This window comes from Ammospiza caudacuta, chromosome 8 (assembly GCF_027887145.1).
Source record: "Ammospiza caudacuta isolate bAmmCau1 chromosome 8, bAmmCau1.pri, whole genome shotgun sequence".
Taxonomy (NCBI): domain Eukaryota; kingdom Metazoa; phylum Chordata; class Aves; order Passeriformes; family Passerellidae; genus Ammospiza; species Ammospiza caudacuta.
The window spans coordinates 6,004,678-6,030,935 of record NC_080600.1 but is presented as its reverse complement, the minus strand read 5'-3'; the positions used below and the strand labels follow the sequence as shown (position 1 = coordinate 6,030,935).

The 26,258-nt window shown below is 44.8% G+C and overlaps 1 protein-coding gene across 2 annotated transcripts in view; it reads left to right on the top strand.

The window, feature by feature from the left end:
- The window catches only part of AGAP1 (ArfGAP with GTPase domain, ankyrin repeat and PH domain 1), a 321,583-nt gene that overhangs the window by 153,061 nt on the left and 142,264 nt on the right, over positions 1 to 26,258 (top strand). For both annotated transcript variants that reach the window (XM_058809286.1, XM_058809285.1), the window contains exon 9: positions 5,073 to 5,165. In XM_058809286.1, the coding sequence (XP_058665269.1) occupies positions 5,073 to 5,165 (93 nt within the window). The remainder of the gene's footprint in view (positions 1 to 5,072; positions 5,166 to 26,258) is intronic.

Below are 26,258 nucleotides of genomic sequence, written 5' to 3'. Positions count from 1 at the left end.
GGGACAGCCTGAGCCAGGGGCCAGTGCCCTGGGGACAGCCTGAGCCTTAAACAGGGACCCTGCTGCCCTGGGGACAGCCTGAGCCTTCAACAGGGACCCTGCTGCCCTGGGGCAGCCTGAGCCAGGGGCCAGTGCCCTGGGGACAGCCTGAGCCTCAGACAGGGGCCTCTGCCCTGGGGACAGCCTGAGCCAGGGGCCAGTGCCCTGGGGACACTGAGCCTCAGACAGGGACCTGCTGCTCTGGGGCAGCCTGAGCCAGGGGACTGTGCCCTGAGGACAGCCTCAGCCTCAGACAGGGGCCTCTGCCCTGGGGACAGCCTGAGCCTCAGTCCCTGCCGCCCTGGGGACAGCCTGAGCCTCAGTCCCTGCCGCCCTGGGGACACTGAGCCTCAGTCAGTGCTGCCCTGGGGACACTGAGCCTCAGTCAGTGCTGCCCTGGGGACACTGAGCCTCACCCCTCTGCTGCTGGGCTGCTCTGGTGGCACAGGAGTGCTACAACAGAGCTGTGGGCTCAAAAACAAGAACATCCTGGAATTGTTGTTGGGTGGTTCTGTTTGAGACTTAAACAGGAGTGCTTTTCCTAGGCAGACAGGCCGAGAGGCTGGAGGTTGCTCTGGAGAAGAGAAGGCTCCAGGGAGACCTTAGAGCCCTTTTTAGTGCCTAAAGGGGCTCCAGGAGAGCTGCAGAGGGACTGGGGACAAGGCATGGAGGGACAGGGCACAGGGAATGGCTCCCACTGCCAGAGAGCAGGGCTGGATGGGATATTGGGAATTAGGAATTGTTCCCTGGGAGGGTGGGCAGGCCCTGGCATTGCCCAGAGCAGCTGTGGCTGCCCCTGGATCCCTGGCAGTGCCCAAGGCCAGGCTGGATGGAGCTTGGAGCAGGCTGGGATAGTGGAAGATGTCCCTGCCCATGGCAGGGGTGACACTGGATGGGCTTTAAGTTCCTTCCCAAACCAAACTATTCCATAACTACCCTGTTCTGCTTTTATTACTACATACAATCAGTTTACTCTTTTCTTCTCCAGGGCTAAAAAAGATGGAGATTAAAGTAACTTTTTTTTCTTTCCAAACCTCCTGTTTTTTGCTTCACTGAGAGGCCAAAAAACCCAAAATAAAAAAAAAAAAAATCAAATAAAAAGTTGCCTGGTGCAATCTGACAGTTCTTTGTTATGCAGAAGTAGTTTGGGAGATGGTAGTGAAGCCCTGAGTGAAGTTTCCTTGGTTTAAGCCTCTTGCTGAAAGCTCTGGGATCTGTTGCAGGTGTAACTGTGGTTTGTAAGCAGTTTTTTTCAGGTCACACATGTCACAGCAAACTCAGAATGGCTCTGGGCTCTCGTGTAACTCCCTTGGGGGCTGTAGCTACATGTTAGCTGTGTTTAGGAACCCACAACTTTCCTGTCAACATGGAGAATTTATATATTTTATTCCAAAGGTGGTATCATGCTCACTTCCCACATACAAACCTGTAAAAACCATTTCCTCAGACTGAGGGAAATCTGAGCTCTCCACCTTCAGCAAGTGGAACGTTTTGTGACCATTTTGGAGCTCTGAGTGACAGCACATAGCCCCAGGGATCCTGTGTCCCTCCCAACAGAGGTATTTTGATTTAAACCCACATCTCCCAGTCCTGTGAAGGGAGGGGAAATCACGCATTTGTGTTTGGGTGCAGATGAGTGGCCTGGGAAGAAGAGTCCCAGCTTTGATGCTGGTATTTGATAACAGCTGTGCAGATTCCTTCCCTTGGGAACAACCTGGAGCTGGGTGGGAGAACTGCAGATTTCCCAGCCCCACTAGATGTCAGTGTCAGCCCAGAAACCAGCAGCATCAGAGCTCGGGAAGCAGAGCTGGATTGCTGCTGCATCCCTGCAAACATCACCGTCCATCCATGGCTGGGCTGGAGGATGTGTGAGGGGCTGCCAGGGCTCTGCAGGTGCTCTTGGCATCTGGGAAACTGGGAATGCTTCCGTTTGGAGCAGCTGTAAATTTGAGAAAGGGAGGAGAGAAAAACAGACCCATCTACAATCACAGGAAAGGTTGGAGAAGAATGTTAAGTCAGCTGTAAACAGACTGAAGCTCTGGTTTGTGATAATTAGTGAGAGCCATATTTACTGACATGAGAGGGTGTTGATAGTTGTCTTAGTGTCTGATAACTGGGAAAAATAATAATAATTTGCCTTTGCAGATTTAGTTGTGTCTTTTAAGGTGGGTGTAGTGAGGCTGTTTAATGAGTTGCCCTGTAATCTGTGTGGTGAAGTACTTAACACCCACTCTGCTGTAACCCAGCTTCTGTGCCAAGTTACAACCTGGAATTATTTAATTGAATAAATAGACAACTACACAGAAACTGCTGGTTATGAACAGAGTGTGTAATTAAAGTATTTTACTGTTTAGCTCTAGGTTTCTTGCTGTGCTTCCCTTCCCAGTCACTTATGCCTTTATCTCTTACAGAATCAGATCTATTTCTGTTTAATAATTGCAAATTACCCCTTGTTATCTAGCACAGGTAATCTGTTCAGTGATCTTTAGATCTTCTGTTGTTGGAAGAGGACTGGGCTAAGTAGAAAATATTTGATTCCTCTTAATTACAGTTTTTGAGTTGGAATAGGGATGACAATTTTTAAACATGTTCAGTGCATTAAATGCAGCATCTCATCTTTTTACATTTGAGTATTAATGTTTGTTGTAAAGCTGTTGTTGCAGCAGCAGCTGATTTTCCCCTTAAGTGATAAGATAGATGAAATATTAGAAGAGTTTATGTCCTTTGTTTGGACACTGTCATAACAGGGACCACCAAATAATCCTGTATAGGGCAGGTGAGGATTTGAAATGCATTTATGAGGTTCACTGAGCTGATTCTGACTATGTCTGATCCCACACCGGGTGAGGGAATTTCTGGCATAGAAAGGTGCATCACCTTTCCCACATTCAGTGTTACCTGTTTTACATATTTACAGAATTCCAAGGGAGTTTTTCAGACTTAAAATGAGCTCCATGTCTCAGTATGTACTGTTAGAGATGAGTATTTTATTTTTGGGGTGCTCAGCACTGCCAATCTGGGTCTGGTTGTGCCCAAACTCAGATGTGACATCTTGGGCCAAGTGTTATGTGCATTAATCTGTGAGTGACTTGCAGGGGAAATCACCCCAATGATATTTGTGCAGGTGCTTTAATTTTTCCAGACCTTTTTTGGTTTGCTGGCACCAAGTTTTCAATAGAACCATTTATTGTGTAGACGTGCCATCAGAAAAGGTCCTGGGAAGTGTTGCTCCAGCATGGTTTGGAGTGGATTTTTTTCTGCTAGGATATAAGACATATTGTGTGTGTCGTAGGTACAAAAGCATAAAAGATCAGATTTCTGTTTCACTGCACAATTTATCTTTATAAATAGCGGAGCGTGCGAAGATTCTCCCCTGGAAACATTAGGGATTCTGTGACTGGAGGGAATCTGCAGCTGGAAGGGAATCTGCCCAGCAGAAATCCCTACATTTCTGTACTTTTGGCATTTACCACTGTTTTGCACGTAGGCTTTTCCCTTCCATGTGCAGCCTGTGATTTCCAGCTGCAGTAACTTTCAGGGAATGGTGATGATTTAAAACCAGAAATGAAAAACAGTGTGTAGATATGCAGCCTGCATTTCAGAGGCTAAAAACTTTTTTCTTTCTCTAAAAAAAAAGTCAGATAAAAAAGAAACATTCAAGTTGACAACTTCCCTCCCAAGGATTTGGGCACCTTCACTGAGTTTCTTTACAATGTCACTTACGGGCGCCTTGCGCCATTGAAGCTTTGTTTTGCCTCGTATTCTTGGGAAGTGGCACTTTGAGAGGCAGAAATCTGTCTTGAAGGACGAGGAACAATAGTTATCCTGCACGCTGGATTTCACCCCTCCCACTTGTTTTGCTTGCTTTCATTTGTTCTTTGTTTAGTTCCCCGGCACGCCATTCCATTGCCCCCAGCCATAGTAACTGGCCATCGCAGCCCGTTCCCGGCAGCGCGGCATCCCCGCTGCGCGAATGTGCTGCTCGTACTCGCTCTCCTCCCTCCCCTCACCCCCCCGGGCAGCTGCTCCTGGGTTTTATTCTTCCTCCCACCCCTTTGTGGCACGGGGGAAAGGGGCATGAGCGATCCACGCTCCCGCTTCTCTCCTGGTTTCGGCGTCTCTTCCCGCCGGAGCGGGCTCTGGCGCGGCCGCGGTTTGAAAAGCACGCGGAACTGTTTTCCCATTTCCCATATTGTGTGAGTAATGTTCCCATTGGAAAGTAATGGAGTGAAGTTGTCACTTGTCAGCGCAGTTATTAAGGAGGATGACTCTCAGGTCTTCTTTTTGTAATAAAATAAATCCGTCAAAATCACCGCTGCGCCCGTGCGTTCTGTCGCAATAACGGGCTGCGATCTGAATAACTTCTTCACATTCCCATAGAACTTGAGAAAATCATGAAGGGAGTGCTGTGACCTCACTCCTTCCAGCCTTGGAGGAAGCCAGGATAAAGCAACTCAGGTTTTAGACACTGGTAAAATTCTCCTCATGCTAATTTTTCCACACTGTGTTCAGATAACTTTTTCCAGTCATTGGCTTTTCTCACAGTTGCAACTTTCTAACTGTCCCAAAGCAGAAAAAAAAAATAAGTTGAAGTCCATATGGTCCAATCCAGCATTAAAAAATCATATTTCTAAATAGTTGCTGACATTTCTAAGAGCCACACAGGTGTGAATTAAATCTATGCCTGGCTATTTTAAATGTTTTTAATGAGGAGATGGCACATTCATTCCCCTTTGGAGCTGCTGTTGGAAACTTCAGAAACGTGTCCTCTGATTTTGTGGGTCTTCAGGCAGCGAAGCTGAAAGTCTTTAAACCCAAATGCATTTCAAACTAGTGGATGGTTGAAATTTATGGGTGGTGGATGGGAAATTTATTCATTGTCAGGATGGTTGTGTACTTGTGTAGATTCAATTTTGAGCCTATATTTACCTGCCAAAGTATTTTTTAATTGCCCCGAAAGAAAAAAAAAAGGCAAATAAAAGCATCCTCTGTGTGCATTTAATGGAGCACAAACTTTTCTTTTCGCTCCACAGTCTCGGAAAGGGAGTGACCCAGACAAAGAGAAGAAGGTCCTGGAGAGCAGAACAGACAGCATTGGAAGCGGCCGTGCAATCCCAATTAAACAGGTAATGCTGAAATAGTTGTATTTTATTTTTTTTTTTCTCTTGCCTGCTTTCCATAGTTGGGAGACAAGACACACACCTCGGGTCCGGGCAGGCCGAGCGGCCGCGGAGCGGCGTTTGATGTGCGCCGCTGATGAATGTGGAAGTCACTCACTTGACATCAATTAGGAGAGGTTCCTATGTGTATTAAAATAGGATCATTAGAATAAGAAGAGGGAAAATGTGACAACAGGCCTAATGAAGTGCAGTCTGCCGGCCTGCATATGGAGCGGGTTTCTAGGCTGTGCTGGCTTCAAAGCTGCCTTTGTAGAGGGGGCTTTGATTGGGCCGAGTGCTGCCAGGCGCAGGGTAAATCAGATCGCTCGACAAGAGCCCCTTGTGATGGCAGGAATAGCCTGATGTGGCCCTAATTTGCTACCACAGACGGACATCTGAACACAGTTTCAGGCTGCTCCCTAACAACGAGGCAATTAGTTGTGATAATCATGGCCGGTGTGTCAGCTGCGTGCTCTTGTTTGTAATTTGCTAATGAAGGAATTGTAACTTTGATTAGGTTCAGTTTCATTTAGACCTTATTATATAAGAGAACGTTTACAGCTGTAATGTGTGGCCTTAATTAAACTTTCTCATTACACAACAGGACTTGAAGCCGAGGATTTGTTTTGGTCTGTTTTTACTAGCCTAGATGCACTTTCATTAGCCTGGAAGCTTGATGCTAAATTGTAGCTGGGAACACTCCTTTGAAAGGCAAAAGCAGTGCCAGCCTTGGATGGGAAGTGTTTGGGGAATGAGATGATTCACTTGCTCAAATGAAATGGCACTGGGTCCGTGTGGTTGAGATCTCCACATTCCCATGGAATGCTTCTCACGCAGTTTCTCTGTCAGTGTTTCCAGGTGTTTACTCACGTGTTAGAGTTGCCTTGCTAGAGATGAGCTCCCTTTCTTTTCCACTTATTTTCTTTCCAGTTGTTTTGGTGCCTTTCCTGCTCTCCAGAGGTTCCCTTGCCTCTCCTGATCTTCCCTAAGCCTGTGCTTATCTGCCAGGCAGCCCTGGATGTCCTGTGTGGAGCTGGGTTTGCATATTTTGGGGTGTTTTGTGGTTTTCCTCTGTTTCTGGATGTGAGAAGGAGTTGATTTTGTACCCTCAACTATTAGCTGTGATTCTTCTTCCTGAAGTCACTCTGAAAGACCTTTTGGGACCATCAGGCAGCAAAAATGCTGTGGTGTGTGAATCTCTAGTAGGCAAATTTTAATCAAGCACTCTGCAATCCAGAAGAGCAGTTTGAAAGCAGAGGAGTTCAGTATTTGGCTCTGCATTCAGGGGAGGAGATTCCAGGCATTTAAAACAAGCTGCAATTTTATTTTCCTACAGCTTTTGTATGGTACAGGATGGGTTAGACCGGCTGCAGTCCTTTTGGGTAATGCTAATTAAACAAAAGGGCAGCTGAGAATGTAAAACTGAGGAATAGATGTGCCAGTATTTATTCCAGGCATACCTACTATTCTTTCCTAAAATGCTGTTGTATGGAATGAATTTAATTAAAAATACACTCATAGGAAGAGCATTGTAAGGGAAATATTGTGAGTGTGATTGTGCCACAGCGTGTTGTAAAGAAATATCCCTTACAATATCTGGAATTTCTGTATGGCAAAGCTCTCCTTGTAGCCCTGCCTGTGTACCAAATATGACCAATATTTTGGGAATGTGTCCTCCTTGTTAGTAATCTCAATTATGGTAATTTCATTTTGTCATGTACTGGCCATTACCCACAAACCCTTGATGTGCACCTCAGCAGGTCCATCCCGTTCTTTGGGCTTTGGGGTGGGAGTTGGGAGGTTTTTGCAGTGCTGCAGGATGGCTGCTCCCAGTGGGATGTCACATCACTCTCAGGTGTCAGGAGCAGAGATTTTGGAGGCCTGGTCAATAGGGGTGGCTCCAGGTTCAGTTGCTGATGCAGCCCCACATTCCTGGGGTCTCGACAGGGGCCAGGTCCTGGGAGCTTGTGGAGTTTGTGAGGTCCCCAGGAGGAGGTGAGAGATGAGAATCTGACTCCATGTTCTCAGAAGGCTGATTTATTATTTTATGATATTATATTAAAGAATGCTATACTAAAACTATACTAAAGAAAGAGAAAGGATACATCAGGAGGCTTAAAAAGAATGAAATAATAAAACCTGGTGACTGACTCCTCAGAGTCTGACACAGCTGGCTGTGATTGGTCATTAATTAATAACAATTCACATGGAACCAATCAAACATTCACCTGTTGGATAAACAATGTCCAAGCCACATTCCCAAGCAGCAAACACAGGAGCAGCAATCAGATAATTCTTGTTTTCATTCCTCTCTGAGGCTTCTCAGCTTCCCAGGAGAGAAAATCCTCTCTGAAAAAGGGATTTTTCAGAAAATATGACAGTGACAGCAGAAATTCCTGCTGGGAAAGTTGGTGCCTTTTATTTCATGCCTTAACTGGGAATAAGGCAGATGTGGAAGGGAACTTCTCAACCTAAAAATCTTCATGCTGCTGTTCTCCTTAAGATGAGAAACATCCTGATGTTTTCTGTGGCAAATAGAGTCACAGAGCTATAAAGTTTGGTAAAGCCCTATAAGATCACCAAGTCCAGTGTTGAAACAAGCACTGCCAAGGCCACCACTAACCCATGTCCCCAAGCACCACATCCTCATGGATTTTAAATCCACTGCCCTGGGCAGCTGTGCCAATGCCTGACCACCCTTTCTCTGAAGAAATTTTTCCCAACAGCCAACCTGAACCTTCCCTAGTGCAACTTGAGGCTGTTTCTTCTTGTCCTGTCTCTTGTTGCTTGGGATACTTGGGATAGAAGCAGAAATCTGCTTTCAGGCTGCAGCATTCCCAGGATTGCTGTGGGAGAACAAAACTCAACAATAACAACAACAGCAACAAAAGCTTTACCAAAAAAAACAAGCAAACAACAAAACCAAACCAAACCACACCCCACAAACAAATGATAAAACCTCCACCCAAAACAAGTTCCTTGGAGGCTGGAAGTGTTCTGGTTTTGAGGAACAAGTGGAATCTGTCCCAGTGAAAGGGATGCTGATCATTCTGAGCCCCAGGAATGGACCTGCACAGCTGCCAGTGGGTTTGGGTCAAAAGAAGGCAGGGGTTGCAACCTGCTCCTGCATTCCTGTCCTTGGTGCCTGAATCCCTGTGGGTTTAAGGGAAATCCCTGAGAGTTTGGGAGAGTTTGGATGGAGCAGCCTGGTCTAGGACAAGGTGTCCCTGCCCATGGCAGGGTGTTGGAATGAGATGGGCTGGAAGGGCCATTCCAACCCAGACCATTCCAGGGTTCCATGAAGGAGGTAAAGTTGTGATTAGCCTGCTTCCTTCCAAGGAAACACCTCATTCCTTCAGGATTTTGTCCTTAACTCAGAGCAGCCTGGTCAAAAAGAGTTAATGTTCTTATTCTCTGTGTCCTTTCTACGTGGTAAAGCTGGTTTTTCACTGCAGTGCTAAATTTGGTTTTATTGGGCTAAGCCATATAAAACTGTCCTGATGGCCCTTCCTTGCTCCCAGCAGAAACCCAAAATGTAGGCAATGAAAAGCAGGTTTGTTTTTAAAGGGTGGCTGCTTGTTCTTGCCAAAATACTCTTAAAGTGAGTGAAATTTTGGGAAGGCAGGTTTCCTGGGGAGGTACCAGTACCTTGTGCATGCACAGCCACATCAGCATGTCTTAAATCCTGGACTTTTAGCAGATTCTGAGAACTGGGAATATCAGAAATTCTAAAAAATTATACAAAATTTCACTTGTGTGCTATTTAAAAATATTGTGCAAATCAGAGTCAGAAAAGGAGCAATCAGAGAAATCAGAGCAATATTGGCTTCAAGTTAAAATCCCCAGGAAGTTCTGTACTTCTGAGAAAGAGATGCTTAAACTAAGAATATTTAAGCTGTTTTCTGTAGCATTGCTAATAATGCTCTTAAAGTGAGTGGCTTGCTAAGGTTGGAGAATCCTCCCTCCAAACTCATTTATTCTAGAAAAGAAATTTTGTTCCTGATAGCCTGAGTGAATATTTTGAAGAATATTTTGAAGCACACATTGGGCTGCCCACTTTTGGGGAATTGACTTTCTGGAATGGGAGGTTTTATGGTGTTTTGGGAAAATTACTTTGGTTTTTGTGGGTTTGGGAAATCTTTATCAGTAGGGCATATTCAAATTTAAAAAAAAATGCACACAACAAGAAAAATAAAAGCAAGAAGCTCAGCTCAGCGGTAAGGGGGCTTGTCATGTATTAATTTTTCATTGCTGTGGAGAATTGTACATACATAATCACTTGATTGCAGTGGGAGTTAGCAAGCTCCTATGGTGTCATTTGCATAAATCTTGTTAAGTCAATGGCAGTTAATGAAGTACAAATGAGCCTGGAGAAGGTGACATGCAAATCGTGGGTGGCAGATGGGAGGTCTGTTTTTGGGATGGCAGCTGTGTGCTCTTTCTTTTTTTTTTTTCTTTTTTTTTTTTCTTTTTTTTTTTTTTCTTTTTTTTAATTTTTTTTTTTTTCCTCTGTCCTGCCCCCATCCCCCCCCAGACTGGAGTGTAAATAAATACATAAGAGCTGGCCTTGACTTTCTGCTCCCAGCCCTTCTTCTCTTTGCCCTTTGCACTTAATCACAGATGCTCACATCACTACATACTCCAGCCATGTAACCTTGGCTGTTGTTTTTACCAAAAACTGTCCAAAATCAGTGTTTGCCACATTGCCTCCCCCTTGGCTTACCCTGGGAGGTGCTGCCCCTCTCGTGCCCCCAAATTGCTGCATCATTTAGGGATGACAAACTGGAAGCCTGGACTAGAAATAAATGTTCTAATGGTTAGTGCTGTATTGATGACACAGTGAAAAATTTGCCATCCATGACTTGCAAAGGTGAACTTCAGAATCCATTCCCTTCCCTCAGTTTGCAAATGGCTGGATTAATGGAGAAAGTGGAATATCTTATTCAGGCTTTACTTTTAGGTGATATTTCAAATGACCTTCTTTGCCTGCCAGCTTGGCATATTTAAGTACATTAAAGTAATCTTAATGAAATTAGGTATTTTGTCTTTTTTTTTTTCCTTTACTCTGACCTAAAAATGGCAAATATTTTTTATGTCAAGGCACAGGGGTGGCACCGCTGATTTGCTGTTCATGAAGAAGAGTTTGGTTCCTTGATGTACAAGTTACAGTTTTTCCTTAAGATGGGCATAAAGAAAACTCCCACTTCCCAATGTCCATTTTAATTTCATTTTAAAAATCATTAAACTCAGCAAAGGTAACTTTGAAGATGCTGTCATCAAATGTCAAACCTGGCATAAAAAACCTGTCACTTCTGCTCAGCTCCTTGCAGGTGTAGGTCAGTGTTGCCTCTTTTTTAGTAGTGATTTTCTACTTCCTCTCCTCACCACTGATTTCCTAACCTCATTGTTGAGTAGGTTGCTCCCTAACCTCATTTCTGTTCATTTTTAGCCCTAGCTGGGATGTTTAAACATCAGTTATACAAATCTAGCATGGAATAGCACACAACACTCTTGTTATGTTGTTCCTTCACTTGTAGCACAGAGATCATCCTACCTGAAACCTGTTTTCCCTTAAAATACCCACAGCTGTCTGTCCAGCTGTGGGAGCATTTCAGCAGGAATGGCAGTGTCTGGGAAATGGCTTCTGAAAAGGGATCATCTGCCACATCTGCTACTTCTTCTGCCTCACTGCTGATTTCCTAACCTCATTGTTGAGTAGGTAACTTCCCAGCCTCATTTCTGTTCATTTTTAGCCCTGGCTGGGATGTGTAAGCACCAGTTACACATACCTTGCATGGAATAGCACACAACACTTGTTATGTTGCTCCTTCACTTGTAGCAGAGAGATCATGCTACCTGGAGCCTGTTTTCCCTTAAAATAGCCACAGCTGTCTGTCCAGCTGTGGGAGCATTTCAGCAGGCATGGCAGTGTCTGGGAAATGGCTTCTGAAAAGGGATCATCTGCCACATCTGCTCAGTCAGAGTGATGTCCTTAGTCATCCTCACTCCCACAAGAGCACCCCAGTGCTCCAGGCAAGTGTCACATCCAAGACTGGCTGTCCTCACAAGCAGCAAATGCTCTTTGCTCTTTCCTGGCTGCAAATGTTTACTTGGAGCCCACCAGAAGAGAGAACAAACAAGCAGTGATCTTAGCAGCTCTTCCTGCTTAATTCATCTGACTTGACAGGGTGAAAAAAGCCATCTAGAGGAGCAGGACAGACAGATGATGCTACAGCCACCGGTGCCTGGGCTTATCTGATGGCTTCTCTCTTCTCTCTGAGTTCACCATCAGGTTGTGCTTTGAAATAAAAGTGGCTCATGCAGGTAAGGGCCAAAAGCATTTCAGGAGGAGGATGGCAGCAAACTTGTGGAGGGACACAGAGCCCAGATTTGCTTCCATTCCGTACAGCTGTGTGTTTGTGCACTGAACCCCCTGTTCCACTGCACACAGACACACCCAGCCCCCTGTGCTGCTGCTTCTGCTCCAAACACAGAATCCCAGAATGGTTTGTCTGGGAGGGCTTACAGTCCATCCAGTCCCACCCCATGGCAGGGACACCTCCCACTGTCCCAGGCTGCTCCCAGCCCTGCCCAGTCCGGCCTTGGGCACTGCCAGGGATCCAGGGGCAGCCACAGCTGCTCTGGGCAGTGCCAGGGCCTGCCCACCCTGCCAGGGAACAATTCCCAATTCCCAATGTCCCATCCATCCCTGTCCTCTGCCAATGTGAACCCACTGCCCTTGTCCTGGCACTCCTTGTGAAAAGTCTCTCTCCAACTTCATCCCCTCAGCTCAGGAAGGAGCCTTCTCCAAAACTCCTCCTGTTTGTGTGTTTCCTTCCTGGTGCTCAGGTAGGTTTGTGGGCTGCTGTTAGCAAGCCAGGGTTGGGAGTCTCCAGGGAGCAGCTCTGCCAAAGTCAGAGCTGATGTGATTTACAAGGAACTGGCAGATGACATGGTTTGATTTATTTATCTGCAGCGTGAGGTGTAATTTCCTCTGTCACACGTCTGTCTAATCACAGTAATCAGTCTCCAGATCAGCTTGTACAAACACCAGGGTATGGTTTTGAGCCAAATACTCTTAGTGCTGAAATCTTCTGTGTAATTCCTCTGCAATTGTTTATAATCAGAACATACACATTTTGCTGGCTTTTTTTTTTTTTTTAATTAGCTGATTACCAGTTATAAAATGTTTTGTACTCACCGTGGTTCTGTAAATTGTTAACTGGTTGCTACCAGTATAATTAAATATTTCAGAGCACTTGGCTATGGCTGCATTGAACTGTGAAGAAATAATGTTATATAGCCAATCAAAAAGAGATACTTGTAAACTCATTTAAAGCGTCAGAGTGTGTTAGGACTATCATGGTGATGCTTATTGCAGGAGAAATTAAAGATACAGTTTTGTGCTAAGAGGCAATACAGAAATTAGTTCCTGAATTAGTTGTTAATTGATTTGGTAATTCCCTGGGGTCTGCATGCTCTTTTTTCCTTTTTCGTTGTTGCATTCAGTTAACAGTGACTATTCCCAGTGCACTTGAAATATTTTTTCCAATTAGATCAAATGTGCCCTTACATCAGAAGAATGACTTCAGCTCCATGTACCTGCCTGGAATAATGTTTAATTTGACTGTGAAAGCCAGGTTTGTGGGTTTTTCCACTTGATGAGTTGCAGATACCATCCCAAGAAGAGCTGTAGTCCTTAGAATTTGCAATAAAATAGCAGTGAAAATCTGTCTCGGACATGTGGTGCTGGGAGCTCCTGGTGTTAAACCCTTCCCTTGCCCAAGGATGTGGTTTCAGTCCAAGGGCATGGCCCCTTCTGCCCCTTGGCACAGCTGGGCATGAGCTCAGCCTCTCTGATTGAGAGAATTCCTCTTTTTCCTCATGCATCCGTTTGTCCTGCTGGATCCTCCCATCTGCTCCCTCCTGCTTTCTGGGGTTCTCTGGTTTCCCCTCCTGCCATGTCTGACGGTTCCAGGAAGGAGCTGGAGTTGTTTGGTCCTTTGGCTTATCAAGATTGAATTTCTAATATGTTTCTTTTAATTAGTCTCCTAATTTTTCAGGGTACCTAAAACATGAGTTTTCTGTTTCACATCTGATAAAATGTTGTTATTTTATCTCTAAATGCTTAAAATACCCAGGACTGTCATACAATGATAGTCCCAGCCATTGTTAGAGCAAGGTGAGCCCTCTACAGCTGTTCCACAGGTGCATTTAAGGGTCCATAAATGAAATATTATCAATGAACTTCTCAGAGAATATTAACTTTGTCATGTTTTTTTACTTCCCATGGCAGTGACCTGGAGCCACGTGTGTATTTAAATTTTTATTAGTGTTGATTTGGGCAGGGGGCACACGATTTCAAACACAATATTCCATTTATTTGTGTGACCCAGCCTCAAAGTAAGGAAAGAGGAGCAGTGGGCAATGATGGAAAGTAGCCAGACCACCAACTTCAAAAACAGAGGGAAATTTCATGTTTTATGAATGTATTTCCTAAATTTTTATATGTTAATGCCATAAGGGGTCATAATTGCTTATGGCTGCCAATAAGGAGTGTTCAACTCCATCCTCCTTATTTAATTAATGATTTACTTCAAATCCTGTCCAAATGCAATGCTCTTGATGTTTTGTGAAAGAGCCAGGGACAAACCTGTGGGTTTGAGTAGCAGCTGATGATTTCCTAGCTGGCACATCAGGGGTGATTGTAGCTCTTGTTCATCCTTAAGATTCAAGAGGAGACATTCCAGCTTTTGTTTGGAATAAGTGTTGATCAGGTTGAGCATCCTTGGAGAGGCTTGGAAGGAGAATGGAAGCAGGCAGGAGGAGAGTGCCAGGGGATCATCAGCCTATGCAGAAATAGTAGGGAAAGAGCTTCTCTTACCTAAAATATAATTTTTTTTTTTAAAAAGGGGGGGAAGATCCCTATTGTACAGAAGGAACAGGTGCTGCTCTTTAGCATAAATCAGTCAGAATCTGTTTTCCAGTGTTCATAAGAGAAGGGAGAAAGTATTTGTATTTTTCTGAGGCTGTACTATGAAGATCTTCCTCTTGTGGCTGGTGCTGCTTTCCAGCAGAGAACAGACTCCCCCAGATTCCAGGATTTTGGATCCACTGCCAATGCAGTAGGGCTGGAGCCTACAGGAGGCAAGCCAAGCAGTCTCTCTGGTGAGACTATGGAGGATTTGATACATTTGGGATGTTCTCATGCAAATCCAGGAGTGTCCATGGGCCAGAACATGGGGAAGAGGTGTCAGAGTGCTTTGATGGGGAGGAGGAGGGAATGAGCAAAAGCAATGGAGGTGTAAAAGAGAACATCAATAAAAAAAGCTGTAATATGACTTTAAAAAATTTATTGGAATTTTCCAGTGCTGAAATGGTGTAATATATCAGGGTGGCATGTCAGTGTGACATGCAGAGTGACAGCAGTGAGGGCACTGAGGGATCTTCACTGTTGCCCTGAGGGTCTGAGCTGGCCCCTGGCCAAAAGCCTGTGACTGGAGGTGATGCTTCAGCAGCTGCATGTAGAAACTGCTTTACAAGATGCAATCTCTTTATTTGAGCCACCCTTCATCTCCCCAGGCAATCAAAGAAACCCCACAAAACAATGGCATCAGTCCGTGGCTGAGTGCATGAGTTTATAACCACAGAATCAGAATATCCAGAGCTGGAAGGGGTCATGGATCCAAGCCCTGGCTGTGCACAGACACCCCAACAATCCCGTCTTGGGCTTCCCTGGCAGTGCTTCCAAATGCTCCTGGAGCTCTGGGGAGCCTGGCAGTGCCCAGCACCCTCTGGGGGAAGAACCTTTCCCTGATCTCCCACTTATCCCTGCAATCCCTTGTGTCAGCAGCAGCCCAGCCCTGGCATGGGGGGACATCCCCAAATGAGCCAGGAGAGCAGGAAGAAGGGAAGCCTTTTCTTATTTTCAGTGGATGAGATCAGGAATCAGAATGGGTTGGGTTGGAAGGGACCTTTAGGGATCACCTGGAGCCAAACCCCGAAGGAGCAGGGTGCCCGTGGCCTGCGCCAGGTGCCATCCAGCACGATGGCAGGCAGTGGGAAAACACCTTTGTTCTGAGGAGAATCCATGCACATCTGGGCTGGCTTTGGTGGCTGCAGCTCTTCTTCCTCCCAGGGCATGAGGAATTAGTCCTGAGGAGTGACACCAGAAGATTAAGTAGGAAGCTTATGACAGCAAGTGAGGCTGCCCAATAGACTGGGCTTGACACAATGATTATTAATATGTTGTAAAGATGTTTTGGGGATTCCACCATATCTGTGTGGTTGCCAGCAGAACGTTGACAGTTGCATTGTGGTTAATAAATTCATTTAGATTTATAAGCATTGTTTACAGAACCTGTTCGCCTGCTGAAACTCTAACAGCATCTGTTCCTTCGTACTAATTAACTGCTAATTACGAATGAGCTTTGTGTGTTTGTCAGTATAACTGGCTCATGCATTTTGTAAGGAACATTAACAAATTGATTTACATAGTGGTAAAGCAATCAAAAGAGTAAACTGAACAGCACGCAGTTAAAGCCCTTTAGCCTAATTTTTTTAACAAAGCAAACTTTGGGCATTCTGAGTATTTTCATGATTCTTTTGCTCCCATTTGATTGTGTGGTAATTGTGTGTGAATCTGGATTGGGGGTGTTGGCCCAGCATCCCTAGTTTCCTGTTTTATGTTGTGGGTTTATGTTTGTTTTTTTATTTTAAAACGTTGGCACTTCAGTGTGTGTAATGTGTGAGGAAATATTTTCCCAGAGCATAGTGAAGAATGGCAAATTGAAACCAATAAATGGCATGAAAAAGGAATATTGCTTGGGGGGAACAGGGAGTGTTTGAAACATGGGTACTCTGACTATAACTGGTTTGGATATTTGAAATATGTGTGGAAGTCCTTGCACTTTGATTTAAATACTGTTTTCTCTAAACCTGCTTAAAAAAAAAATCTTGTTACTACTGTAATTATCAGCACATCTTTAGAACAGTCTCGGCAGCCAGGCCAGATGTTGGTACTTCAATATTTTGAATTTAAAGAGAATGATTGGCACAGATTGCCCAGAGAAGCTGTGGCTGCCCCTGGATCCCTGGGAATGTTCCAGGCCAGGCTGGAGGGGGCTTGGAGCAACCTGGGATAGTGGAAGGTGTCCCTGCCCATGGCAGGGGATGGAATTTGTATGGTCCTTTAGGTCCCTTCCAACACAAACCTCTCAAGGATTCTATAATGAAAGTGCAATTCTTACAAATAAAATCTCATATTATTTTGCATGAGTTAAAACAGGGAGAAAAAAAATCTTATAATTTAGTGTTTTGTTTATTGTAAAGGATCCTTTGCATGGTGATAAATTGGGAATGAGTGTCATGATCAGATGACCTGGGTATATTTCACTCACAGACTTCCTAAAGCTGTAAAGCTTGAAATGAACTTTGTTACTGCTGTTAGGGAGAAGGCAAAAGTAATGCAAACACACACTTTGGGGTTTAGTTTTCCTGACAGAAGCTATTCCAGTGAGGAACAGACAGAGTGATTTTACACAGACTAAAACCTGCCAGGAAAACTCAATTGGATTTTTGATAGAATTTCCAACTAAGTGCATGAAGCAAACATAGCAGATGTAAAATATTTTGTTTTATAGCCTCACTACATCTTAATTGAGAGTTTAACCAAATGTGTTTGGCTGAAAGCTGCCATGTGGGCTGGATCTGGTCTGTGGGGGTGTAAACAAGCCCTAAAGCCAGAGTGTGGTCTGGGCTGGCTACAAGGGGACTAAACTTGGCCCAGCTCTGGGGACAGGGCCATGTGTCTGCTTGAAAAGTGTATTTTGTTTAAAAGAACCAGGAAAACAAGGGCAGTGTGGGAGAACAAACTGAAATGGAACCTGGACTAAAACCTACTCCAACTTCTGCTGCTTTAACCCGAATTTGGAAAGTTGGATGGAGAGGGAGCTGCAGTTTGGGGCAGTGTTGGATGTGTAGGTTGGGTGGAGAAGGAGCTGTAGGTTGAGATGGTGTCAGACCTGTGGGTTGGATGGGGAAGGACCTGTATGCAGCTTTTGCTTTGGTGTGCTTGGGGTACCTCACCAAGACACTTCTCCAGGTTCCTGTCCCTGGAATCAAGGCCAGGACCTGACATGAGCCTCAAACACGCTGTGGCTGCCCCTGGATCCCTGGAATTACCCAAGGCCACATTGGACAGGGCTTGGAGCAGCCTGGGACAGTGGAAGGTGTCCCTGCCCATGCAGGGGTGGGACTTTAGGGTCCCTTTTAACCCAGTCCAGCCTGGGATTGTGTGGTTTCAGGATTAATGCTCCAGGAGGAAGCTGCTGAACTCCGGGGGCTGTCACACCACGGAATGTTCTCTCTACCAGGAAAAATAAAATCTTAGTGATTTCGGTTTTCTTTAAGGAAGAGGGTGTGGATTTTCTTTTAAAGAAAGGGAGAGGCTGTTGAGCAGTGAGATGATGTAGGTAGATCTGAGCTCTGAGTCCATTTCTTCCCCTTTATAACTAATATGAGTCTTTGTCACAAAAGAAAAATACCAAGACCTACCATTTGCAAAAGGGTTTATAGTACAGTATATCACCCTATTATGAATGACAGCATTTAAATGGTTGGGTAGAGAAGTGCAGAGCTGCTACAAATCAAGGAGTAGATTAACATCTCATGCTCTCTTCTCTGTGAGTATTTGGGGGGGAGGGAAATTAAGAAATCCTCAAGTGCGGGAGGTATTGAAAAAGAAAAATCAACTAAAATTACCAAAGTGGTTAAATTGTTTAGAAATTGTGCTGTCTGAAGTGAGCAATACATTGGAATGGAGGAGAACTGAAGAGCAGGGATTGTTTAAGGTGGCAGGTACCATCACTGTAGGAATCAAAATTATACAGGCTGTTTCATGGCCAAATTAAAACCAAAACAATTTTATCTGGAGGGAGAGATGCACTGGAAATCATTGACTAAAAGCTGAGCTTTGAGCAAACTGGGTGAAAACTCTTCTTCAGGATGCAAACTGAGTAAATGCAGAGATATGTGTGGTTGGTGTGTTTCAAGTTAAACAAATATTCAAGTCTGAGTCTGCAGATCTGGAATTCTGTGTGTATATTGACTTTTTGTGTGAGCCACATCTCCTGAAGATACAGATGTTGAGATTTCCTGTGCTGTGCCAGGCAGGTGAGCTGCACAGCCCCTTCCTGCTGTGGCAGGAGAGATGTGCATCCCCCCAGTGCTGAATGTGCCCAGCATTCTGAGCATTGACATTTTGTGTTTGCTGAAGGTGGTGCAAGGCAAAAAACTACTTGGGATCATTTTCTGAATTTGGCCTTTGCACAGCAAATGCTGCTGTGAGTTGGGAATTCATGGCAATGCTGCGTTTGTAGCTGAGAAATAACAGGTGCACAATCACTGCTGTTGGTCCTTTAATCTTGCAGCACAGTGATTGCTCTGAGTAATTCCTGATCCAGATTAAGTCACACTTAGCTCCAATTAAGTGACACTGTTTAATGTTGATGTGGTGTTCTGAAGCAAGATTCCTACCTGTTTGTGCAGCACAGGGATTCCAAGATCCCTATTTTCTGCAGCAGCTGAAGGCAGACAAGCACAAGGGGCTTTGGAGGTGAGAGAAGAGGGGTAAATGACAGTGGGATTGAAAAACAGAACTGGAGGGACAGAGCTCAGATGGAAACTTGTGCTGCTGTGAGAAGCAAAATCTGTACTAAACAGGTGAGAGGGAGAAGGGAAAATATTGACCAAAGACTCTGGAGGAGATGGGGAGAGAGAATAAAAACCAGGTGATGCTCTCAGTAACATCAGGAATCTTGAGGGTCTCTGAGAAAGTGGCCCTGCAGTCCCCAGAGGTGCTGGTGTCTCCAAGCAGGAAGCACCATGATTGATTCCTGGGTGCCTCTGGAGCTCCTTCCTGGTGCCTGGAGCTGGTTCCAGCTGATCACTCCTGGAGCTCTGGGTCTGTAGAGCTCAGGAATACCCCTGGAGCTGATGCATTCATGCTGTCAGACTGCTGAGCTTCCCTCTGCTGGAGGCAAGGCTTCAGTGGTGGTCCAGAGTAGTTCTGGAGCTCTTAAAGAGTTTGCCTGAAATATGGTGGGAGTTTGAAACCACAGAGAGTAAAGGAAGGGGAAATTAGGAGAGGCAGCATCTCTGCCTGGAGTGTGGAAGGACCTGCACAGGCTGGGGATGGCTGCAGGGCAGGATCAGTTCTCAGACACACTTGGAGAAGGGGTCGGGTGAGCTGGGTGTGCTGGACAGAAGCTCCAGGGAGCAGCAAATCTTTGCTGTGGAACACATGTGTGTGTGCCTGGAGTAAATCTCTCCTGTGGAACACATGTGTGTGTGCCTGGAGTAAATCCCTCCTGTGGAACACATGTGTGTGTGCCTGGAGTAAATCTTTGCTGTGGAACACATGTGTGTGTGCCTGGAGTAAATCTCTCCTGTGGAACACATGTGTGTGTGCCTGGAGTAAATCTTTGCTGTGGAACACATGTGTGTGTGCCTGGAGTAAATCTTTGCTGTGGAACACACGTGTGTGTGCCTGGAGTAAATCTTTGCTGTGGAACACACGTGTGTGTGCCTGGAGTAAATCTTTCCTGTGGAACACATGTGTGTGTGTGCCTGGAGTAAATCTCTCCTGTGGAACACATGTGTGTGTGTGCCTCGAGTAAATCTCTCCTGTGGAACACATGTGTGTGTGCCTGGAGTAAATCTCTCCTGTGGAACACATGTGTGTGTGCCTGGAGTAAATCTCTCCTGTGGAACACGTGTGTGTGCCTGGAGTAAATCTCTCCTGTGGAACACATGTGTGTGTGCCTGGAGTAAATCTTTGCTGTGGAACACACGTGTGTGTGCCTGGAGTAAATCTCTCCTGTGGAACACACGTGTGTGTGCCTGGAGTAAATCTCTCCTGTGGAACACATGTGTGTGTGCCTGGAGTAAATCTTTCCTGTGGAACACACGTGTGTGTGCGTGGAGTAAATCTTTGCTGTGGAACACATGTGTGTGTGCCTGGAGTAAATCTTTGCTGTGGAACACATGTGTGTGTGCCTGGAGTAAATCTTTGCTGTGGAACACATGTGTGTGTGCCTGGAGTAAATCTCTCCTGTGGAACACAAGTGTGTGTGTGTGGAGAACCTGGTTGTCAGGGAAACCCCATTCCTGAGCTCATGGCATGCACTGGAACTTCTAAAATCAGGTTTGCTTGAAGGTTTGCTCTGTGGCCAAAAATGCTTTTTTGCATAGGTAATTTCTCCCCCCGCCTCTCTGAATGGTGCTGGTGTCCTGTCCCAGAGCTCTGGCGTGGCATCAGCAATGGTGGCACAGGAATTTTGCTGTTGTACCACTCTGCAGTGTTCAGTGCCTGCTTGGCTCCCCTGGGCTCCTGCTCTCACCTTTTCCCACCCCAGCATGGACACAAGGATGGAGATGAAGCTTCAGCATGGAGGTGGAGGATGGCTGAGGCTTGGAGCAGCCCCTCCAGTGCAAGGTGTTCACAGATTCTGCTCTGTGGTTCTTCTTTTGTTCGCTTTTAGTTGTTCTAGGTAGGGTTTGCTGATTTACATTTGGAGTTTTAAATGTAAATTTTATTTTTTTGAAGGTCAGGTTTTTCTGTTAAAAACAGAAGTCAAACAGAGAATCACAGAATGGACTGGGCTGGAAGGGACCTTAAAGCTCACCTCATTCCACCCCCTGGAACACTTTCCACTAGAAAGATAAATTGCATGAGTTTTTTTACCCTGCCTCACCTGTGGGATAGAAACAATGTGTGCTATGCTGGTACCAAGTGCAGGTGGGCTCCTGCTCCATCCTCCAGCACAATATTCCAGCTGCAGTCTGTTTAAAACGGGGATTTTCAGTCTTGCGGGCACATATGAAACTTCACAAAACCTGCCAGAACACCCCCTTGGTGTTCCTGCCCTTCCATCAAACTTGGCTGATGTTGAACTTAAAGCTCTGAAGGGCTGCAAAGGTGACTTGAGGTGGTGTCTTTCAGAAGCCTGTTGGGAATGCAAGCAGAAGCACCATTTTTAACCCTTTTTGTTGGTGTAGGAGTGATGACAGATCTGAAATGTTTGCTAAAATCAGAAAATGATCAGCCCTTTTAATAATAGGGGCTTTCTCTCTCTTGCTGACCCCTGATGTACCTTGACTGTGTTCCCTGGAGATGGAGAAACATGCTGTAGGTAAAACAATCCTTGGGTTACATCAGAAAAGTGAGAGCATTAATTTGAGATGAAAGCTTTGTTTCCATTTCTCTTGGGTTTATTGGGTTTTTATAGCCAGGGTTGTGGGAGTCTTGCTGCTGTCCAGGCACTCAGGTATCTCCCTTTGTTGGAGTGGGGATGAACACTTTGCCATTCTTCTCCTCAGCCTCTGTTTCCACACAACAAGATTTCCATGTAAGTGCAGAGAAGAGGTTTGTTCCTAAATAAAATTCTAAAATAAGAATAATTTAAGGCAATTTTAAAAGTAGGTGGTGTGGGGGTGAGACAGCAACCTACACAGAGCAAATCTCTCTCCTCAGCCCCAAAAATTTTGTGTGTCCAACAGCCTGACAGGCTTGAGGAGTGTGTTGGGAAGAGTTCTGGATTGTGGGAGCTCCTGGTTGGATCTCAGAGGGGCATCCATCCTTCCCTCAGGCAGGGAGGGTGGCCTGGGCTCTGTGCAGGGACAAGGCACCTCCTGAGCCCTGTGCCAGAGGTTTGGAAGGACAGGAGGAGGAGATGGAAGTGGCTGGTGGCACCTGCTTTCCGTTTCCTTTAATTATCTCCCCTCAGTGTGTCTGTGCCTCATTAATGGGGATTGTGTCTCGTGCTGCCTGGGAAGAGCTGGCCCCATTAAACCAGTTGTAATGGCAACAAATTAATGCTCCCCTGCCCTTTTTCCTGGCCTGGATAAAGGATAATACATCAGCACAAACTACTTGGACATAGCACAATTTAAATATTTTAGTGATGCCTTTCTGTAACTATCTCACCAATTTTCTCCCAACTTCTTGGCAGTGTTGGTTTTTAACATTGCTGCCCAAGAAACATGGCTTGTGTGGTTATTTAGATTTGAGGTTGGTTCCCTTTCAGCTGAAAGGGATCCCAGCAGTGGTGACTCCAAGTAAAAATGACTTTGTTCTCTGCTATGTTAAATTGGCTGGTTAATTCTGGTGTTATTTACCCTGTAATTCATTAGTTTTACTCTACCATTGGCAGCTGACAGGCTGTAATTTCATGCCTTGCAATAAAAGATGTCTCATAATCTGCTTCATTTAGCAGCAAGAGAATTTAATGAAATTAACTGCAGTCCTAATTATGCCAGTGAATACTAAAGACTGCTATCAAGTTTCCTCAGAAAAGGACAAGGTCCACCTTATGAAGGATTTAGAATATAATTTCCTGGGAAAAGTTGCAAATGTCTCCTTCTATTGGCCAACAAGGGCCAATTACAAGTGCTGATACGACTTTAATGAACTAGTTTGTTCTGAGGATCTCTCACAAGGAATAATAATTTTTTATTTTCGAGCGAGTTTTTAGAGGTTTCTCTCCTTAGAACAGCTGATCCCTGAGAATTTGGTGTTTTGCTTCTGTCCTTTGTGAGGGTTAGGAAGAGAGGAGGAGGCAGCTCATGTGTGGGATGAGGGGTTTTGAGAACCTAACCCAGAGGACATCAGGGAATTTGTCCTCACACGCTGTGATGCCCTGGAAGTTCTGGGTGAGAAAACTCAGGGAATGCAGGAAGGCTGGGCTGGATGGGGCTTGGAGCAGCCTGATCTGGTGGGAGGTGTCCCTGCCCATGGCAGGAGGGTGGAACCAGATGAACTTTGGGGTCCTTTCTAATCCAGACGATTCCAGGAGTTGGTTCTGACACTGCCTGGAAGGAGAAGGATTGATCTGAGGAGCATTCCAAGGGCTCAGGCGCCTCTATGTGATTTCTCAAGGCTTCCTACTGAGCCACTTTTTATTTTTGATTTTTTTCTGTGGTGCACACTCCTGAGTCTGCACTGCAAAAGTGTTTCTGTGTTAGCTGGCAGGCTCTCCTTGCCTGCCATCCCAAAGTGTTGGTGGATGTCTGTGCCAAATGTGCTGTGCCTGCCTCCCGAGCACCGCCACACTCCGACAACAACGCTGGGAAATGGCAGCACCGCTTTATGGCTTCAGTGGTGTTCAATGTAGTTAATTGGAAAAACTTTTAACTGCAGAGAATTTCCCTGTGAATAGCCTTCATAATAACCAGCTCACTATAAAAGGCAAAATGCTTTGCTCACAAGGACAACGGGACTATAAAGGTGAAGTGTATTGATCAAATTACCTGAGATAATAAACTTCGGATGAATAACTCCTCTATTGATGAATGGGACAAGTCTTCCTTTTTTTCCCTAATCCTCTTGGTGTGATGGGAAGGCAGTTGAGAGGACAGTTTCTGCAGAGTGTGGGGTTGTTTCAAGCCTAGTTTATATTTTTAAGTGAAGAAGCTGTGTGGAATTGTTGATGGAAAACGGCATTGGGTTTTTTTAATGTTTCTGTTTCTTTCTTTTAAGCTGTAATTTGTTGAAAGTACAATCATCTTCCTTTAGATAAAAAGTTATAGGAGTACATAAAAGTGAATATGTGTAGGGGAAGAGACTCAAAATGGTCATTATTTGCAGCAAAGCTGGATAAAGAGGGAGCAGTGAATTCCTCCATACACATTGCTGAAGAGGGAGGTCAGAGCACAGCTGGACTTGTGCTCGTGTCAAAACAGGGCAGAGTTACAGCCCCAGAAAAGAGGGAGAAGGGAGGTGGAAAGGAGCTTGGAAGCAAATGAGACCTTCTGATTTGTGGCTTGGTGCACCCTCATTCCTTTGCTGTAGGGATTTCATGGGATTGTTACAGTTATGGGAAACAAGGGGAAGGGAATGGGTGAATCTGCCTTTCCCAGCAGCTTCAGTTTGGGATTTGACCAGAGGTGTCAGCTACCTTGGCAACCTCAGATAAAGAACTGCAAATAAAGCCAGTGCAGACCTTCTTCTTAATATTTCAGAATGCAAACAGAAAACTTTATTTTTATTCAAGGTATTCTAATCACCTGTAATTGCATTTATTGGGTGAAGGATTAAGTGAGAGCTGCAGGGAATAGGATTGGTCTAAAAACTTTGTTAATGGAGCAGGGGAGTTGGAAGGAGATGATCTTTAAGGTTCCTTTGAACCCAAACCATTCTGTGATTTTGGAATATCTTCAGAACTGTTGGTCAGAGGGGGTAGAGGCAACACAGGGTGATTCAGATGTGGGTGATTTTGCAGTGTGGTGTGTGTGCCAAGGAAGTTCAGAAGAAGTTCAAAAGATCACAGGGATCTATGAGGAATTTCAGTGGGAGGAACTCAACCATAAAAGCATGGTATAAGCCTTCCAACTTAATGCAAAAGGTGAGCAAGGAAGTGAATATGAATTGGATTTGGAATTGGTTATGGTGAGGCAAGGTATGGAGTTGATATTCAGAATAGCTCATGGTAGGTGATATTATTATTTGTCATGTTACCTAGAAGATAAATAAAGATGAGTTGGCTGTTCCATAGGGTTATGGTGTTTAAGAATTTTTATTTTCAGATTTTGAAAGGCTCCATCAAAGTGGACAGCCTTTAATTATAGCTGAATTTGTCCTTGTGATACACTTTAAAATCATGAGACAAAAGTTGTTAAATTACAGAGTGAAAAAGTCTCTCTGTAAAGTTTGCATAGCAACATATTTTTATCTTCTTTGGGAAGTCTTGAAAGATGGAGCTGAGCAAGGTGGGATGTAAGGAAGGCCTGGGGTGCCAGCAGGATAAAGGAGAAAGGGAACCAAATGCTGGAACAGATTTCAGAAAAGCACCGCCACACCTAAGCATCACAGGAGTGAAGTGAACCATTGGACCCCATCATTCAAGTCCAAAACCATGAGTGTTAGCAAAATAAATCCTGTTTAATAAGGTAATAACCAAGACCATATACTAAGACCAAATAACAATAATAATAATAATCACCATCCAGGCCAAAACATTGGTAACAACAACAACAACAACAACAACAACAACAGCAACAACAACAATAATAATAATAATAATAATAATATCTTTGTAGTGAAGGGCTTAAATAATGTATGTTGTGTAGGAGTAGCTGGGGGTTGCACGGTAGCTTGTTTCATCTTCCCCAACAATGTTGCCCAGCCTGATTATTTGACTGTGTTGTCTTATTCCATTTGGTGCATATAAATTATGGAAAATTACCTAAAAGGCCATACACCATGAATGAACCAAAATCTTCGGTCATTAATACACTTTACAGGGATTTGAAAATGGACTAAGTATGAGAAACGGACCCAGAGCTGGGATCCCTTGTTCTGTAGAGTAGAAGAAATTATTCTTTAAAAAGTTCTGATGTGAGGCATAACGTGAGTGTCATCACCTTGTTGTTCCATATAAACATGGATAATTATGGATATACACACACACACATAGATGAGACCTCTCTCTTTAAAACATGTGAGTAAAGAACATTATCCTGTAGAAATGGGAAAGCCAGAGCAAAGGGCAGCCAAAGAAAAACGTGGATTTGAGAATATCCGTGGATTCAAAAGGTGGGAGCGAGCCAGGTCTGCAGCTTTGGAAAGAGATTAAGAGGAGCCTTCCTTTAATGGGCAGCATTGATTCCACAGGGATGTTTGAGCCCGTGTCAAGCACCAGGCATGGGGGCAAGAACTCGAGCTGGAGGAGAGGCCAGGCACGGCAGGAGCGCGGCTGGAATCTGAGCACTGATGAAACAGACATCTTTGTTACCTTACATGCAAAATTCTGCTCGTGTTATTAGCCAGCCTCAGCTTGGCTCAGGGGTTTTAGAGTTCATGGTTCTCATTTTCCTGGCTACCTTCAAACTTTGGAAGAATCACGTTCAGCTGATGCCGCTGAGCTGCTCCACCAAGCTTCCAGCACCCAAAATTAAAAGCTCAGTTGGAAATGTGGAGCAGATCAGAAGCCCGGGGAGGCAGCAGGGAGTTGGTGAGAAAAGGGGGCTTTGATGTCCCTAATGCCCATTGTTTAATGCCCG